This window comes from Ischnura elegans, chromosome 5 (genome assembly GCF_921293095.1).
Source record: "Ischnura elegans chromosome 5, ioIscEleg1.1, whole genome shotgun sequence".
Classification (NCBI taxonomy): domain Eukaryota; kingdom Metazoa; phylum Arthropoda; class Insecta; order Odonata; family Coenagrionidae; genus Ischnura; species Ischnura elegans.
This window is the reverse complement of record NC_060250.1, coordinates 122,805,777-122,824,223: the sequence shown is the minus strand read 5'-3', so window position 1 is coordinate 122,824,223 and position 18,447 is coordinate 122,805,777. Positions and strand designations below refer to the sequence as shown.

The window sequence follows — 18,447 nt, the reverse complement described above, 5'->3', positions numbered from 1 at the left end:
AAAAGTTTTATCTTTAAATAACTCTTTTTGCTTTCCCAAGGATTAATTTTGACCTGTCAGTCAAAGTTTAGGTGGAGAGCTCTTTGAATAGAATTCCTAAAATGTGAAATTTTTCATATCAAATATTGCTATAACAGTCCAAAATCATTTAATTTTGCGATTTGCAAGTTACTCATGAAACATGGTTGAATTTTATGTGCATTTAAATGGAAAATTTAAACTCATTACAGCTTTCAATATCAAATTAACCACTTAAATGCTCTTTGAAAAAAATTTGTCTAAAAATCCATTCACGAAATTTTAGGGTCCCTAATGATGAGTCACTTATAATTGCTATTTCACTCTTTTCTTGATTCTTATTGTTGTACTTTATTATACATATTGCGCTCTCATTTTTTTTACTAGACGTTCCTGGTGCTGTTTAAATGAAGGTGCGTTGCTGTTTCACATATTGGATACTGTTACGCCAAAACTCAGAATTCCAACCTTAGCCCCATTTCGAGATTATCTAAATCAGAATGTGGAGCAGGTTTTATTTTGCCTCTACTCTCATCCAAGCAAAAAGACAAAGGTAATGTTCATAGTGAAAAGTCATATCATAACATCCTTTAATTTTTTTCCAACTTAGGACTAAAAAGTGTCTTTTCTGTACAGTAGTATAAAAATATTTCATCTTTTCATCAAAAGATGATAAACATAATGGATAATAAATAAAATAATAAAATGTAAGATATGTCCCCTTCACTGATATAGTGTGGGTGAGTATTATCTTTTTGGTGAGTTTGTCTTTCATTATAGGTCCTCCATTATAGGAGTCTCGCTATATCCCGTACTCGCTTTAATGAGGTTCCACTGTATTTTGTCTAATCGTTTCAATTTCAGTGATAGCTTGGGACAGTGTATTCGAAAAAGGACGAATGAAATATCTTGCATTTCTAATGGACCCAGAATGAACCATTTACGAAAATTATCTGATTTGTGACTCGAGGATCTCTGTTCCCACTCAAAATTAGGGCACATGCCATATGCTTCGAAATATGAGTTCGCCATTGGAATTTTACTTAAGGAAACATTTCTACGGCAAATAGGCTTTCAATTTATGGCAATAGCTCTCAATAGTCTACGCTCACCTCGTTTGAATCTTTGTGAATAATAAAGTAAAAGTGAAAATAACGTGTTTCAGCAGGTATTTATTTTGTCTTTATGTATTTAAAACCAAGTGCATTATACAGTGGAACCCCGATCTATCATTCCCGCATTCATTGTTAGCTGTTCGTCCTACATAAAGTTCCATAAAGGCAATGTAATTTTTCCCGAATCCATCGTTCTCCAAAGTATCGTTTTCCCGCATTGATCGTTTGAAGATCGCGGTCCCGTCGAATGATTTTCCCACATCCATCGTTTGACGAAAATGAGACGAAGTGTTTACAACGTGTTGTTTGTGGGTTATAACGACAGACACCCCCAGGAGATTGAATTACAATAGGGAGAAGGTGAGTGCCGTGGGATAGTTACTTAAGTGCATTTCCCAAGATCCGCTATCCCCCTCCACTCAGAACTCGCCTCCCCCCCTTCTGAAGCTTTCCTCTTCTCCGAAATAAAAAAAAGGTCTCAGCTCGCACAGGGATCGTATTACGAAGACCTTAGCTTCGAAAAAAATATCAAGTTACACGAGAACAATAGAAACGTGTTTCGCGCCCCCCTCCTTTTCTCACCCACTGACCTTTTTCAGCCTACCTGCTTCAAAGTTCCCAGTTTCTGGAGATCAACTGCTGCATGAATCAGCTATTAGCCCAAAAGGTGTCTAACAATGAATTTTGGCAATTGGCATTATACTTTAATTAGGTTGAAATATTTGTAAAGTGCACGTAATTCAAGAATGGATGACACCAAACACGACGTATTTCTAATGTTATTTAAGCATTTAAAACAAGAAAATAGTGGGAAAAATACAATGATGATTTCTGGCAAAACTCGATATTCTCGTAGCTGAGCTTCTCGGGAGTTAATGTGGCATTTTTCCGAAAACAGGATATCAGGTTATCATCAGTTATCAATTTACGAGTTATACTATAAGTCTCAGTTGTAAGAGTTACTGAGGAAGGGATATCCTCTCAAGATATTTCGTTTCTCCCTACTAACAATCTGAATTCTTCTACTCATCTGGCGCTACGATAATTAGAAAAGAATGTGTAAGTTGCCTTCTCTTTAGAACAAAAAATTTCATGGCGCAGTCATATGTTTATGCTTCACCCTCTGCAGTATGTTCTGCGTAAGACGTATGCAATAGCATCAGTTCCGAATTTCACCTGGCACGAGTGGCTCCATACTTTCCAATGTGGGTTGACTTCAAACTGGCGAGTGTTTTTCATGAGGATTTAATAAAGTAAGATTTCTTTTTTTTTTTTAATCCTACTTCGGACCATCGCCCTTCCGAAAAAAGAGTTAGTGCTTTAAAAGATGGAGTGAAAATTATTGAATATGAAGAAAAGCATCTGGGATAGAAGCGGGTGAATATTGGAGAACGCCTCGGGCTGTCCGCTAGCACATGACGGTAGGGGGTAGAGCGAGCTACCAGTGAAAACAAGAAGTGGGATGAAGCCGAGGCTCAGGCGGGCGTGCCGCTGACGATTAACGCAGCATTGTTCACGCTTTACACATGACCTAAATTACATGAAAAATATATTTATTAGACAGGAACATGACAAATAATTGACTATTTTTGGCCTATGTGATCCATCTCACAACCAAACACTGCGCCGGCAAAAGCGGTAGTTTTAGGCATAACATGCACATGGCTTTCGTGAATACGTGTACTGGAAATGGCGTTTCATGGATTTTTATATCAGAGAGAAATCCATAATAGCAGGGTAAATGCCGAGCGGAGAGCAAACATTTTTAGTGAGGTGGCGTGTTCCTTTAGGATATTTGAAAGAGATAGTATTCGAATCAACAATATGACCTAAGTGTCTCGATAAAGTACTAGTATTCCTGTAATTGGCTAAAATCTTCTTTGAATCCTTTAACAAATATCATAGTTACGTGCCAAAATCCTGCGTTTCCTGGGACATCCTATCCAAACATTCCCGCTTCGATTGTTTTCCCTCATTCATCGTTTTCTTCGCCCACCCCCATGAAAAACTATAGATCGAGGTTCCACTGTAATGATATGAAATTGATTTTTTGATATACACCCATGTCTCGTATAGCGCAAGGGATGCGTTCCTTGGGGTCTTTGCGCTATACGAATTTGCGTTATACGAGAGCGTTTTAACATAGGGAGGATAGGGATGCGTTCCTGGTAGCATAGGTCTTGGGTATTGAATTTCCTCTAAAACATCTATATTCCCATAAAAAGCCTTAGAAAACATTATTTCTATAAATATTTATAGTTTAAAACATCTTTAAAGATAGTATTCACGCATTCAAAGACTTTTATTCACGTTAAAAAAAATTCTTACGTGCTTTTGAAATTCCCTCCTGTCGTGCGGGTGGGCTAACATCTGCTATCTCAGGGGATCGTAATGCATTGCCGGCAGTTGATGATTTTTCAAACTAGTCTAAAAACAACTATTGTGTCACCCAGGCCCTTTTGTCGCTCATCGAAATGACAGGAAAATGCTACTTTAAATGCCATTTCATAGCTAGCGGAGTTTATGAATGATAAATCATTTTAATTTGAAGTCCTCCGAGTCATTGGCAGCTACGTGAAACAGTCTTTAAATGCCTTGAAACCTGACCCAGGTTTTCCTTCCCTGAAAATGAATGAACGAGAATGCATTCTTTTCCAAAAGAATATCGTCTCGTCAACACTAGATCTAGTTGAGGGGGAAAGGAGCCACTTTCAATAACAGCTTGGAGTTCATCAGAAAATGTTGTGGTGGCTGCGCTATCAACACTTGCAGATTCACCTGATATCGCCGCACTGAAAATACCTGCTTGCCGTTTAAATTCTGGAACCAACCGCTTTCACTAAATGTCTCGGAGCGATTACCACTCTCGTCTTTTTGTACTGATTGACCATGAACTTTCCGTATGTGTAGACCGCTTGGTTGAAGTTGGTGCGGCTGAGGTCACTGATATTTTAGCTTCGTCTTTATTCAGAATAAGGCATCGTGAGTTTAAACTTACGCGCAATATCGCTTTGACGCTCTCCATTTTCAAAGCAATTGACCTCTCTCAAGTCCTCTTCTAGGTTAATGGTTTTTCTTGATAAATTCTTGATTTTTCTTCACGCATTCCTATTTTTTGCCATATTCTCTTGGTTTTTACTCTGTATGGCTCTATCTAAATCACCTTCTTCTGCTGAACTGTATTCCTGAGACGCAGAAGGGCTATGACTGCGGGGAGGGAACGAAGCCATTGTGTTTAAGACTCTATAGCGGACCCTTTTATGTGTTGATGCTATTCATGCGCAACTCGGTCACCGCTCCATTTCTCCCCCGTGAATACCGATGACCTTGAAGGCTTTAGCGTAGACTCTCTACCTGGAAGTCAATCGCCCGGTAACCTACGACGGCAGAAATACGTCTCAAACCGTATTGCTGAAAAAAAACTCATTTCCACTAGCCCCACGCTTTAACGATCTAAATTATTTATTATCATTCTGTTAAGGAGACGAGATAAATCTTCGGTAGGCCGGCTATCTAGACCCAATGACGAGTAATACTTTTGGCAATTGCGCAGCAATGAATTTCGATTAATATATAAACAAAAAAGAAGATTTGAGGCAAGAAATAATATTAATATGCGTAAATTGATAGATATTTCGTGTGTACTTAGCGCAAGTTCACGTTTTATCACGAGAGCGTTTAAGATTTTTGATTAGGCTACACTGCGTTGCAATGTTTCCCCGAGGAACGAATTTGCGCTATATCGAAATTGCGCTAATCGAAATTGCGCTATACGAGACATGGGTGTATTAATTTCTATAAACAATTTTAATATATATTTTCCGCGATCTCAGAAAGATTGGGTAAGGGAAATTTGGTTACTGTGCGGTAATAACAACGTGCGCAAAAAAACAATCTCTGGGCGAGGAATTAAAAAAGGACTTCCGGTGGTCAGATGGAAGAAGGTCCTAAGGACATTTGCATATTCAAGGAGGCATGGCATTCAGCGTCCGGGCAAGAGCGCGGTTGGGTTGGGCCCTTAGTTGGCCCTGATTTTTCCAAACGTTGACGTCATAACAGGTATCACTTTTCATTGCTGCATTTACATTCACGGCGTATGTCGCGTACGTTAATTTTTAGTTAATAAACGGCCGGTGATTGTCCTATTGTTGACTTATAAACGGACCATTAATTTGACATTGAGACCGTGAAAACCTGAAAAACCGTGAAAACTTGGAAAAAAAAACCTTGAAAACCTGGAAAAAACCGTGAGTTTCATTATTTAGGTAGAGTGGGAACCCTGATTATATTCTGACCCTGGAATATGCAGATTAAAATATTTTGTCCGACCAAGAATATTTATGTAACTTGTGCTCAGTATTTTCCATTTGACATTTGTATCAGTATGCATTTCCTTCAAATAAAATTTTGATGAATGTATGCTTTTTAGAGTATTTGAACTTCAAGGAGCTACATTTTTGTATCATTTGTACGGTGTAGAATGCCCTATTTGCATTGACTTTTGGGTTTGACGCCCAAAAAAGTTAGCTATAATCTGTACAAATGTCTCAAGAAATCCTAAATGCAAGGTTGCTAATAAGCCATTCATCTAGCAAGTGAATGGATAATGTGGTGACCACCATGCATTCCATGCTCGGAGATAGGATCCCTCAAGTGGCAAGTGCTTACACATCAATGAAACCATACATACTCAAAAATTATTCCATAAATTGTGAATCTTCCTACATTAGCCTTTCCTGCTGAAGTTCATGTTATTTTCATTCTCCATTTCCAAATCCCTTCCGCTTTTGGAAAAGACTATGCATTTGGTTGAGGTGTTGTTTAATCATTAATGTCCCTTTTATATTATCCCTATCAATGAAAATTATGGGAATAATCAAGCAAATGTTTCTTGTTCTTACCTCTCTTCTCCCAAATCCCATATGTCAGAGTAGGCAGCACGGAGTGGCTAGCCTCTTCTCTCCCTAAGGCGATGGGCCCCTCAGTGAAAATGGATAGGGAGTGCAGAACTTTGTATGCTAATACTTCCGCTCAATTGGCAAGGTAGCATAGGAAATTTCACATTTGCATTTTTTCTCCACACACTGCCATCCTATTAATTTTGACCAAAATAGGCAGAGGAGTACACCTTGGGAGTGTCATTAGAGGGCTGCATTGAGAGAGGATTGGTGAGCGTTGATGATGATGATGAATGAAAAATGAAAATAAACAAAAGAGATATACCTCACCTACCTCAGAAGATTTTGATACTGTCCATATGTTCTTTTTGAAATGCTCTGCTGACTTAGAAGCTGTCCACAACTGATTTTGTTATTCTCATTAAACATAGTGTAATTTTTCTTTCCTTACAGGCACGATACTTGAGTGACCATGGGGTACCTCCTTTGCCCCTGACTTGGGAGCGAGCAAAGCAGGTGTTCGAGTGCCTCAAGCCGGATGCCTTGCCTGAGTTTGATTCATACCAAGTGGGCTCAATTTCTGTTGAGGTGGAACAATTGTTTCGAAGGATTACTGCTCTTGTTCCACCAGAGTGTGATTCAAGTGAGTTGAATGTTGCAGCTCATTCCTTATATCTATTTAAGTTTGGCTTTGATATTTAAATTGAAATATGGAAGAATACAGTAGAATCCTGATTTAAGGTTTTCCGGCGGGGACACAATGTAAAACACTAAATGAGGACCTGCCATTTTTTTCAGTTTTTAGGGTCTGTAAAGATTGGAATGGCTTTTTATGAATAAAAAATATTATTTTAAGTAACTAAAAGTTGCTGCATGCAGCAACAAATTCATTGATTAAATGTTATATGCCGAATTAAGGTTGGATAATACTTTTCAGGAATCAGCTAAAAGAATGGGTAGTAAAAATAAGTAATGGGAAGATGACAATTGTTTCAATGAAATATTTTAAGAAAATTATAATATTCATCAACTTAAAAGCATTCCCACACGGAATATTATTATGGAAATTAGTGATTCCATTTTACGCATATTTCAGTGGCCTCGAAGAAAATTTAAAATTTTTTCTGTGAAAGTGACATGTAGGTGACTATAGCATTTCTAATACAATAAAAAAGGTGTAAGTAGGTACTCGAAAAAATCGACATTGCATCAATGAAGATGAGTGAAATAAAGGGACAGCAGAAGATCGCTAATCCCGAATTCTAAACTACGGAATATCTAGGAAAAGGGAGATTTACTGGAATTTTGCCAATTTAACGTTTTCTGTTGCCTCGGCGAAACGAGCGATTTATGAGCCTCCTGTGCGCACATTTTGGATTTCGAGGTCATCCAAAAATGGAGAATCTTTTTTCTAGTATGCGTGCAAGTCGATGGTGATTCAACTCGATGATAACACCAGATTCGTTGTCATATCCGCGGTCTCATACAGGACGAATGGAGCCGGGAGAAGTTGCTTAGGTATGCGGCACGCTGATCACCTTGACTCCGACTCACCGTTTCTCGGCAGCTTTTAATAAAATTTGGTTGGACCTTGAATAACGATTAGCTAAACTCTGATCAGTGAAAAGTTTTAATCTTCAATAGAACTGGATTTCATCTGAAAAATTGTCAGTGCCTCCGGAGTTTGGCAATTTCGTCCGAGTTATGATGTCGCAGTCAACCACCAAGGGATTCCTGCTGGATTTTCGTATTTTTCCGCGCTCATCTATTTTACCGTGATTATGCGGTGATTTTTTTCCAGCATGAGCGATTTATTTAGAGTCCTGGACCGTGATAGTTCGTCAAAACTCCGATTTTCATTCGCTTTTGACATAAAATAGCACCAGAAAAATATCTTTGAATCGGCAGCGATATCAACCAGCCGCGTGTATGCCGGTACATGGGCTCCGGGATATCTAAATTACGATGTAAAATAACGTTATTCCGTTAGGAAAGAATGCTTTCACTCACGATCATGACAGGGGAAACACTTCCTCGGTTCTTTCGCTGTTCCTCCGTGGAAACTGACCTTGGAATGGATTATAAAAAGAATCTTCTAGTGAACTGCGCAAATGATATTGGGCCTCTTTTGAAGAGAGAAAGTAGCCGACTGGAAAAATATTGGGCTAACAATGGACTACCCATAGAGAGTAGAGTTGAAAGGGGCATAAGCCGTCAATTGAAAACATTACAAGGAAACCATCATTGTAGCGGCCCTCGGAGTATAACTCGTGTCATCAGTCGTCACGTATCATCCAAGTTCACGAAGTGAAGGATAAGGTAGTTGAAGGTTATTAAGGGATGAATTTGCTCCATTAGATTGGATCTGATACAAAAAGTGTCTGGTGTTTGGATTAGAAGGGGAGCGAAACATTACGAGAAGACTAATCACCCAGCTTGCGAGTTGAAGGTCCCAGCGCTGCATTCACGGAAGAAAGCAGTTGAAGAAGCGTTCCCCGGTAGATTCTATTGACTCTTGGTAAACTTTCATGAGACTCCTCTTGTTGATGAGCAGAAATTCGAAGATTTGGATGATCATTTGCATGAGCCGTCATGAAAAAACGTTTAATCGGGCAAAAAAATCTTGTGCGGGAAAAATTTTTACGACCATAAATGCAGAAAAACGCAAAATGCAGAAACACTAAATATGGATAATTTTTACATTGCCCTAATAGGGAATGAATCGGGACCCTAAAAAATAAACGCTAAATGCAGAAAAACGTTAAATGCGAAGACGTTAAATCCGGATCCGACTGTATAAATATTCAGGAAAATATTTTTTGTCTGTTTAAATAATATTCAGACACAAACTTGATTTAATTGCATGCATATTTTGGGGAAAAGGCTAATTGTTTGTGTATCTCATGCATATGCTTTGAAATTGCTGAAATTTGGTCCTTTTGGAGTGTAAGGTTGTGTGAATAACAAGCAGTTTGTTAATGTTAGCCTGGGAAAGTGTCCCTGATGCTAGGAAAGGCATGTGGGTGTAAAGAGGGTGCACAGAAGTGCAGGAAATATTAGCTGCCTGAGACTACATACAGCACATGGCCTTAATGAGCTCTGTACAGTGCCTGTATCTATCTGTATCAGTACTGCTCTGGCCTGGGACTGTACTACCCTGTAGAACAATCATTTATGGGAAATGATTGTTCATATGCAGTGGAATCCCAATCTATCATTCCCGCATTGGTCGTTTGCCGTTCCTGGTCCCAAATGAAGTTTCATACAGATAATGTAATTTTTTCCCGTGTATGTAATGTAATCCATTCCCTCGTTCCGTAAGAACTCCTACTTCCCCTCGATTCCCTCCGTAAGTTTTTAGGTGAATCCTTTCCCTTCAGATTTGCACTGTCATTTATGATTTCACACTTTTGATGGACCACAGTCAAAAGCGCTGATATTTTAGCTACTTACGCCTAATTTTTCGCCCCAGTTCGTATAAACGAATTCCATTTGCTCCTGGGGACTACAAACATAGGAAAAAAATCGTTGATGAATGAAAAAGATGTTCGTAATTTCAAAAAATTTTGTATTTTCAAAACTTCATATTATTAAATAGTGCCATGTATTTACCATAGGCTTTTCGCGGGGACCACCAAGTATTATCGAAAACTTCGTAATATTCTGCTTTGTATAAGCGAGAGTTTACTGTAGCTGATTTTTCAGAACATTCACATTATGTTCATCACCCTTACCCTTATTTTAATACGTTGAAACTAGAGATGGGTCGAATAGCAGATTTCTCGAATTCGAATATCGAATTTGAATATTAAATCATTGCTCGAATATTCGAATACCTCGAATCTCGAATACCTCGAATAATAAATGATGAATGCTGTAATGTTTGACTCGGTTGCCTATGCAGCAGGTAACACAAGATTTTGGGGAGTAATTTTGATTTCCTTTAAATGATTCGAACAGGAATTTAGCTGATTAATGAATATTTTAATTTTATGGAAACAATTTGGCATATAATTAATTCAACTAACATCGCTTTACCCCCACTCCTGCTGCCAAGTGCTAGCTGACAATCTGAGGCATTTTGCAATATACAAGCTCTTTTCCACCGGATTTTCTTCAATTATTTTCAGTCCATCTTTGGGAATTCTCACGAGATAAGAAGATGAATTGGAATTGCTATCAGGGAGAAACCAAATATTCTGAGAAAATATCCCTTTGTCTGGGACTGTATCAATAAAGATTTATAGCACCATTCATAAATTGAAACTTGATATACGTTTTCGGAAAAAAATACCGCATCAACTTCCGAGAAGCTCTGCTGCTCATATCGAGTTTCGCCAGAATGCTAAGTCTCCGTTGTATTTTGACATTTATTTCTTTGCGTAAAATGCTTAAATAAACTCAGAAATATGTCGTGTTTGGTCTTATTCTTTTTGAAATTACGCACACGTTATTAATATTTCAATTCAATAAAGGTGTGACATCAATTGACGAAAGTCATTCTTAGACACCTTTTGTGCTAATAGATGACTCATGCAGCGGTTGACCTCCACAGAAATGGGGAACTTCGAAGCTGGTAGGAAAAAAAAGGTCAGTGGGGGAGAAAAGGGAGGGCCCGAAACACGTTTCTATTGTTCTCGTGTAACTTGGTATTTTTTCGAAGCTAAGGTCTTCGTAATATGATCCCTGCGCGAGCTGTTACCTTTTTTTTATTTCGAAGAAGAGGAAAGCCTCAGAGGGGGGGCTAATGCTGAATGGAGGGGGATACCGGATCTTGGGAAATGCGCTAATGTAAGTATCCCACGGTACTCACGCAGCAGTTGACCTCCAGAAATGGGGAACTTCGAAGCAGGTAGCCAGAAAAAGGTCAGTGGGTGAGAAAAGGGGGGAGGGCGTGAAACACGTTTTTATTGTTCTCGTAACTCGATATTTGTTTCGAAGCGAGGGTCTTCGTAATGCGATCCCTGCGCGAGCTGGGACCTTTTGTTTGATTTCGGAGAAGAGGAAAGCGTCAGAGTGGGTGAGGCGAGTGCTGAATGGAGGGGGATAGCGGATCGTGGGAAATGCCCTAAGGTTGCTATCCCACGGCACGGAGGTTCTCCTGGTGGGGGGAATCGGGGATTTTCGGATTTTTTCACCCGACCATTTTCGGTTCCCCTCGACGAACTCTTTTCACCGCTAAAATCCACCAATTTGATGTAATTCGACAACGTGAGTATCACGGCGCTGCGAGCACTAAATGACTACAGTTCTCTACATTTTTCCGAGTCAACTACCAACGACGTGTGTGCGACAGTGTATGACGCGAAATTCAAAGTATTCGAGGTATTCGAGGCGGTACTTTTCGCATAACTATTCGAAACCTCGAATATCGAATACTTTCTAGTATTCGAGGTATTCGAGTATTCGCGGATACTATTCGCACATCTCTAGTTGAAACCAAACATGCAAGAAAAAATACTGAAAAATAAGCAAACCCCTGGTGTTGTGGCAGAACTTTGATGTGCCAATAATAGTGGTACCTTCTAATTTTTTGAGTATTACCTTCAAAGTTTTTCTGACACTGTTTTTCAGCATCACTGGTAAAAGTGATTTAATTTATCTCTTGGGAACCCTATCTATAGTTTGTAGCTTTTAAAAATTTCGAGTGATTTACACCTGTAAACAAAGTGCTTTTGTTAAGTTGAGTTGAAATTTTGTATTATTCTACTTTACATTGTCTGTTTTTTTCTGTACACTCTGGAGTTGGTAATCGATAGCATGTAAAACTTTTTTGGCATGCAATTGGCCCCAGAATTCATCATAATCAGAGTTTTCATTTTTAAGTTCTAAGGAAAATCCATCAAAGGCTTAACCCTGCCACCAGGCCGATATATCGGCCCTCGCTGGTTGAGTGAAAACTGCCAGGGGCCGATTTATCGGCCTGAATTATTTCATTTTTTTTCGTGATTGTGGCCTTTTCAACAGCTGTAATTTATGTAAACCCCCATAATCTATCTATGGTTATAAGATGTAAATATGTCTTAAGAATTGGGAAAAAATCTAGATGTATTAAATAAAATTAAGTAGCTGAAAATTTTTTAAATCTGAAATATTGCTAAAAAAAATAATAAAAGAAATATTGCCGGAAAATACCCTTGGCAGTCTTCGTACATCCCACCTGAAATGGGCTGGCAGTAAAAGGGTTAATTTAATGTGCCTGAAAATAATCTGATTTTTTTTCTGCCTCTTAATTGTGCTACCTTAGCACCACTGATGGAGAAAATGGAGGACTATATCAACGGCGAAAGAAAAATACTCCCCACTCGAGAAGGTGAATCTGTGACATTTCCAAAGGAAGTTTCAAGCATCTATTATCTTCTTGGTGACTATTATTTTAAAAATAATGAATGGGTGAGAAAAAAATGCTCATATTTCAGATGTGAGATGGTGGATGAGTTTGAAAGAAGAGCTTATAGCTTATTTGTCATGTGGAACTTTTTCAGGAAAAGGCAATAAAGAACTATTTACTGGATGTCTGCATCAATCCCCTGCATGTAGACTCATGGGCAGGAATGGCTCTAGCAAAAGGAAGTCAATTGGAAACCAAGTTGAATTCTGTGAGTTCAGACACATTTGCTCTTTGATTTTATACATTTGCTCTCCTGAATTTTACATTTTACCTTTTAATTCTATTTCTGGGTGGCATCATTGTGTCTTAGTGTTAATATTCTTTGTAAGAGTCCAATTCTATTCCTTCATTGTAATTTTTAATGACTAATTCTCCTAAACTTCTTACAGTGTGAAGTCTTGAAGAGTGAAAGTGAATTTTTACGAAATGCAGCTGCGGCCCACAGATGTTACCGCCGAGCTGTTGAGTTAGATTACACTCATTCTCTTGTTTGGATTGAGTATGGGTCTTTTGTGTACATGATACACTCATTTTGTTCGAGATTGCTGAAACAGGTACACATGGATATCTTTTTTATAATTTTGTTGATTTGGTTGTTGGGCTGAGCTCTTTAGTTCTGTGCCAGTTTTTAATGTAGTCTGTGTCTTGTGGAGTAGGGAGGAGGAGTTACCTAAATGGAGTATTTGCAAGGGTTATGGTTGGGAAATTCTGTTACCATACTGTAAATAATATCAGCCATTTTAGTTATAATTTTTTGGGTTCAATGTTGATGGATTAGAAATATGCTTTGACTTCACTATCCGTGTTTTCATGGGCTATATTTATACTCCTTATTGATAGTATGACAATGAAAATAACAAAGGTAAAGATTATGAAACACTTTAAATGTACTTTGCACTATGTTACTAAGGGGTCTGTTCTAGTTCTAGACCTTCTTACTCGTCTCAGTTTGCTATGTTAGGCTTTTGAGGGCCTTTCTCATTGTAGTTTAACGCAATTACAAATCTTAATGTTTTCTGCTCAAGGCACTAAATACCATAAATTATACGCTTAGTGAATCTAAACAGAGCAACCAGTAACTAATACGTATAGAGTGCTGGTAAGGTTTAATTATGTAATTTAATGAAAAGATGGCTACCACTCATTTCAGTGCAAGATCTCAAATATAGCTTTCTAACTGTTATTGCTGAATGAGTATGCAATCTTTTGCAATAAAAATTTTAATTTGGAATTCATATGCCTCAAAGTTTTTTTCTACAGTTAAGTTTAAAGAAGTTTGTGCAAAGACTACTTTCCAATAAATAAAACAAATACCACTTTATCAATTCCTGTACATTCTATATCACTTTACTAATTCTTGTTGATTCATAGCATTTAAAAGTTAAGCATGCCTGTATTTATTAATTAAATAATTTTAACAATATTAAATCATTTTGTATCTCTGGCTTTTTTATGGTATATATGGATCTGTTTCATGCCTATTTGATTGAAACCCAGTTGTTATCTATCCTATTCCAAATGTGTTATTAGGAAACCCACAGTCTTAGCCTGGAGATGTTTGAATTCTTGGAAAAAGAGAAGGAAGAAATGCTAGACCAGGCTTTCAAGTGTTTTACTACTGCTAATCAGGTAATAAGACTTGAAAAAAATTATTAATTCTGTTGCTTGTCATTATCCACAAATCATTATATATGTATTTGTACTTGAGTTGTGATTTCAACTGATTAAATCTGTGAATTCTCATTCATTCATTATTTAAGTCTACTGGCACACACACTTGAAAATAGTTCACATATGTTTTTATTATGGGAGTCATACCAAATAATACATATTTTAAAATCATTTCATGTATGTGAATGGAAAGATTTAACATTTAAGGAGTGGCCTTGATTAGCAACTGTTGAAGTAGGTACTTCAGGATAATATTTTTCATGTGTTCAAGTTGTTGAGTACATTTGGTTTTATCCCATGTTGTCTTTAGTTCAAATGTTTCATCAATCAGTGTAAAAAATTTTGGTGTTCCATGTTAGGATTTGCTAATTTATATTTGTTGGGAGTGTTATGATGTGTCGTATTTTCATTTCCACAGATATGGTATCGTTATGGTGTTGAGCATGGCTTGCAGGATGAAAGGTGGCTTCATCACTATATGCTTGGGAAGATAGCTGAAAAGAGAAGTGAAAGCCCTTCCGTCTACCTGGAGCACTATTGCAAGGTATAGTTCACTAATTTTCATCGTTTATCTGCTAACCTAGAATACCTGCATTATTCTGGGAATGTTTGTCACCTGGAAAATTGTGTGAGTGTCCTGCATGAAAAATCAGTTTGGGCTCTAGCGGTGCCCTGTGAAAATTAGCCCAATGCATTGAATTCTTGCTATGCACCTGAAGCAAAGTAAAAATTGAAATAATTGTTATTATATATTAGTCTAATTATCCCAGAAATCTAAATCCCTAATATTATGGAAGCCTTCTCAAATTCTATCTTTGCTACCACTTTTTTATTGCTGTTGATATAGGCTCCATTGTAATACCTCTATTTCCATCTTCCATTCAGATTATAAACAATTGGCAGCAATAAGCCTATCCATGTGGAAGACCCAATAAGACTACAATTTTTTTTCTTTTGTCCCAATGGTTACTTACTAAATTCTACTATCTAGATCCTGATAGTGTTTGCTGGACCACAATATATCCTTGCTGACTAGCATAAGATTCCAGCTTTATTTTCTTGCTTGGGTTTTGTGTCCATTGTTTGCTAATGCAAAGATTTCTTTATCTTCTCACAAAACTGTCAATGTCTCCTCAGCATACAACAGTTGTGTGTTTAATTTACAACCTTTTCCGGTTCTGGATTCAGAACTTTTGGTGCATCCTTTGATTTTTTCACGCAGAAAAACTATTTCCTTTAGTTTAACAGGGGTTGATCTGTTTTCTTCGTATTACTTTTGTGGTTCATTCTTGACTCATCATTGCCTGGATCTTATTAAACCTTGGCAACAGCGTGTGTCATCTCTTTGTCCACCTCTTTGGGCTCATTCGCCAATTTTTTAAAACTCGATTGTGATGGTGAATTTGAAAGTCTTTTACATCATTTAAATTCCAGTTCATGTAGTTGTTCTGGGAAAACCTTTCAATGAAGAAAGTAATCACTAGAAAAACTGTAAGCCATAATGAACTCGAGGCTGATAAGCATGCTGGAGTTGCTAGAAAGTAGTGATTTACTGTGCGTGAGTTTGTGAAGTCATCAGCTTATCTGCAAAAGAGTTCAGGGTGTTGAGTATTTGATGTGGATGGCTCCAGGAGTGGGCAATGAAGGGGGAAAACTTTTAAAATATGGGCTTCTTTATTTTATCAAGCCTATCCTAATGGGTAGTAAAAATTAATTGTTGAACAAGATCTTTGTAGTTTTGGGTGTGAGAGAATGAGGCCGTTCTAATTGTTAGCTCTCCTCTCTCATTTTTGAGCTCATTGTCTGCATTATCTCATATTTGGTGCAGATTCCATTTTCATCTTTCACTTGGAAAGAAATTTTGTAATGCCATGGTGAGTTCACTTGAGTTATTTCATTGTAGATCAGCTGATGCTTAGCTAATTACGTATCATACTCTCTTTTATGTTTTTTCAGGCGGCTGAATTTCTCTATCTTTGTAATGCTAACTACCCTCGAAAAATAAGCTACAATAATCCTCCAGATTACTCCATGGAATCTCTTGAGGTGTGTATCACTGTCTTTTGGAAATAAGTTTTCCATAGGCTTGTAATGATTAAGATGTCACAATTTCATTAGATATTGCAAATTCAACACTACTCAAATTTGTTAAATTGTGTAAATTACTGCCATTGTGAGTCTCAGGCACACAAGAATTTGTCTTGTGCCATTGTATTCACCTTTAATCAACTGTTATGTGGTTAGGGTTGAAATTGATTACTGAGTTAAACTTTGTAAAATAAATCATATAATTTGGCTAAAACTATGTTTAAGTCCATTTTAAAGTCAAAATTGTGAAACTATTTTTTATTGCTAGCTTTCTCCACAAACATTAGTTTATACATATAATGTAGATTATTTTGTAAGCCGTGAGGTTATAATGTCTTGAAAAATCTCATTAATACTATTGTTTCCCAAAGGTACATTATCGAATTCATGCCAGTATTTTGAAGTGGCTGGAGCAGCATGAAGATAAACCATTATCTAATGACTTAAGGAATATTTTTGAGAAGCATATTTCCCATGCGCTGCAGAGTCCTTTTGCTACCTTCAAAACCAAAGCCTCTTCGGGAGGTGCTAATCTTTCGGCTGATGACAACGAAGACAAGTATGTCATTTACATATGTTCATGTTGCTTAGTTTTTCAGGAAGTAGTCAACCCCATACATAAGGTTCCTTAAAAGAGGGACAGTTAGGGATTTGATGATTCAATTAACATCAAACATTGTGGTATGATTCAAAAGGAAAAATCAATTTTTTTGTGGAGAATTAAAAATTATGACTGGAAGACCTGGAATTCTCAAATTCCCAGCTGCTGAATGCTCTTTATTTGGATTTGTCTCTCATAAAGATTGCTGGTTACTGTAGAAATGCTGGAAATTTGAGTATTTGCAATGATATTTTGCTAAATGGGTCACATTATTGCATTTTTCAGCAAAATATTACAATTCAAATTTTTTCATACCTATATTGATGTGTTTAGTCTCAAATCCAAAAATTAAAAAGTTGAATTGAATGAATCTTCAAATCTCTACCCTGACTCTAATTTATGTGTAATTACTGATCATGTACAAGTCATTATTATTGGTGTATGAAATTCATTATTTGGTGCCATGGATATAGAGCAATCTCTTCAATTTTATTTATTTTAACAGTGCATTGGTTTGGCATGTATACATATGTAGGTTTTCATTACGGTTCTGCCACCGGCATTGGTACTTGGACCTGGTTTTCAGTTTTTGTTTACAATCAAGTTTTTCATTTTTATTGATTGATTTTGAAAAGATGTTGTTTTTGTTATGTGATTGATTCTTTAAAGTATTTCAGTGTAAAGTATATAATGAACAGTAAAGCACAGTAAAATTATCAAAGTAGGTTTTAAGTAAATTATTTTGACACTTTCTTCTTGGCTTCAGTTCCTATTCTGGCTCTAAGTTTAAGTACCTGCAGAACTGGTTATTATGTATTAAAATAAATTACTTGTTTGCATGTTAATTGACTGCAGCAAAATTGATGTGGTTACAAACGAAGAAGCAAGTGCTGAAATTGTGGAAAAATCCTCTCGGAAACGACCTGCCAGTGAAGTGGACGGTGAGCCATTGGATGGGAATAAACCTTCTATCATATCTTCTGCTGTGAGTGCCTTCTTCCATATATTGTCTATTAGTCTTGAAATGATTCACTCCAAATTCATTTCTTGTTGGGAAAGAGAACTGAAATGGTCGTGTGATATTCAGTGATGGAGAAAGAAATTTTGCATCTAATGTGTGGCTTTGAAATTTTGGCAGTAAATGGCATTGTTTTTTTTCCAAAATCTGTGGTCAATAATATATTCTTGTATTTTCACTAAAATTTACTCAAATGACTTAACTTGGTGGAATTATTCTAACTTGTTGTATTATAAAAGGTAACCAAAAGTTCATTGAAAGTTCTGAAGCTAATTGTTTCCGTTAATCTCAGTTGAACTGGCTATCAAGTTGACGCACTCCTTCCATTCCATCAATATCTCTAAATAGATAGATTTATTGAAAAAAATAATTGAATAGCTAGAAAAAAATATGAACATAATGAAAGATCCTCCTTTTTTTATTCAATCAGCATATGTATATGATGTTGGTATAGATGAGGTCATATTATCTGGATTCTCAAGGCAACTTTACAATGGGCTTGTTCTTCAATTAAAAAAAATGGTCAATGGTGGTAGTTTAAAAATAGAGACCTATATTTTTTTGATTCTCAATGCATCCCCTAGTTCCTAAGGTATTCACTGTGACAAGTCAATAGTTTTAACCCATTTGTGATGAGTTGATCATGT

At 37.0% G+C, this 18,447-nt stretch overlaps 1 protein-coding gene across 1 annotated transcript in view; it reads left to right on the top strand.

Annotated features, from left to right (window-relative positions):
- LOC124159503 (calcineurin-binding protein cabin-1-like) overlaps positions 1–18,447 on the top strand; it is an 84,401-nt gene that overhangs the window by 34,972 nt on the left and 30,982 nt on the right. Inside the window, exons 17-26 of the mRNA XM_046535353.1 lie at positions 406–571; positions 6,485–6,674; positions 12,279–12,424; positions 12,517–12,630; positions 12,812–12,976; positions 13,953–14,051; positions 14,512–14,637; positions 16,050–16,139; positions 16,553–16,740; positions 17,638–17,767. Of these exons, the coding sequence (XP_046391309.1) occupies positions 406–571; positions 6,485–6,674; positions 12,279–12,424; positions 12,517–12,630; positions 12,812–12,976; positions 13,953–14,051; positions 14,512–14,637; positions 16,050–16,139; positions 16,553–16,740; positions 17,638–17,767 (1,414 nt within the window). The remainder of the gene's footprint in view (positions 1–405; positions 572–6,484; positions 6,675–12,278; positions 12,425–12,516; positions 12,631–12,811; positions 12,977–13,952; positions 14,052–14,511; positions 14,638–16,049; positions 16,140–16,552; positions 16,741–17,637; positions 17,768–18,447) is intronic.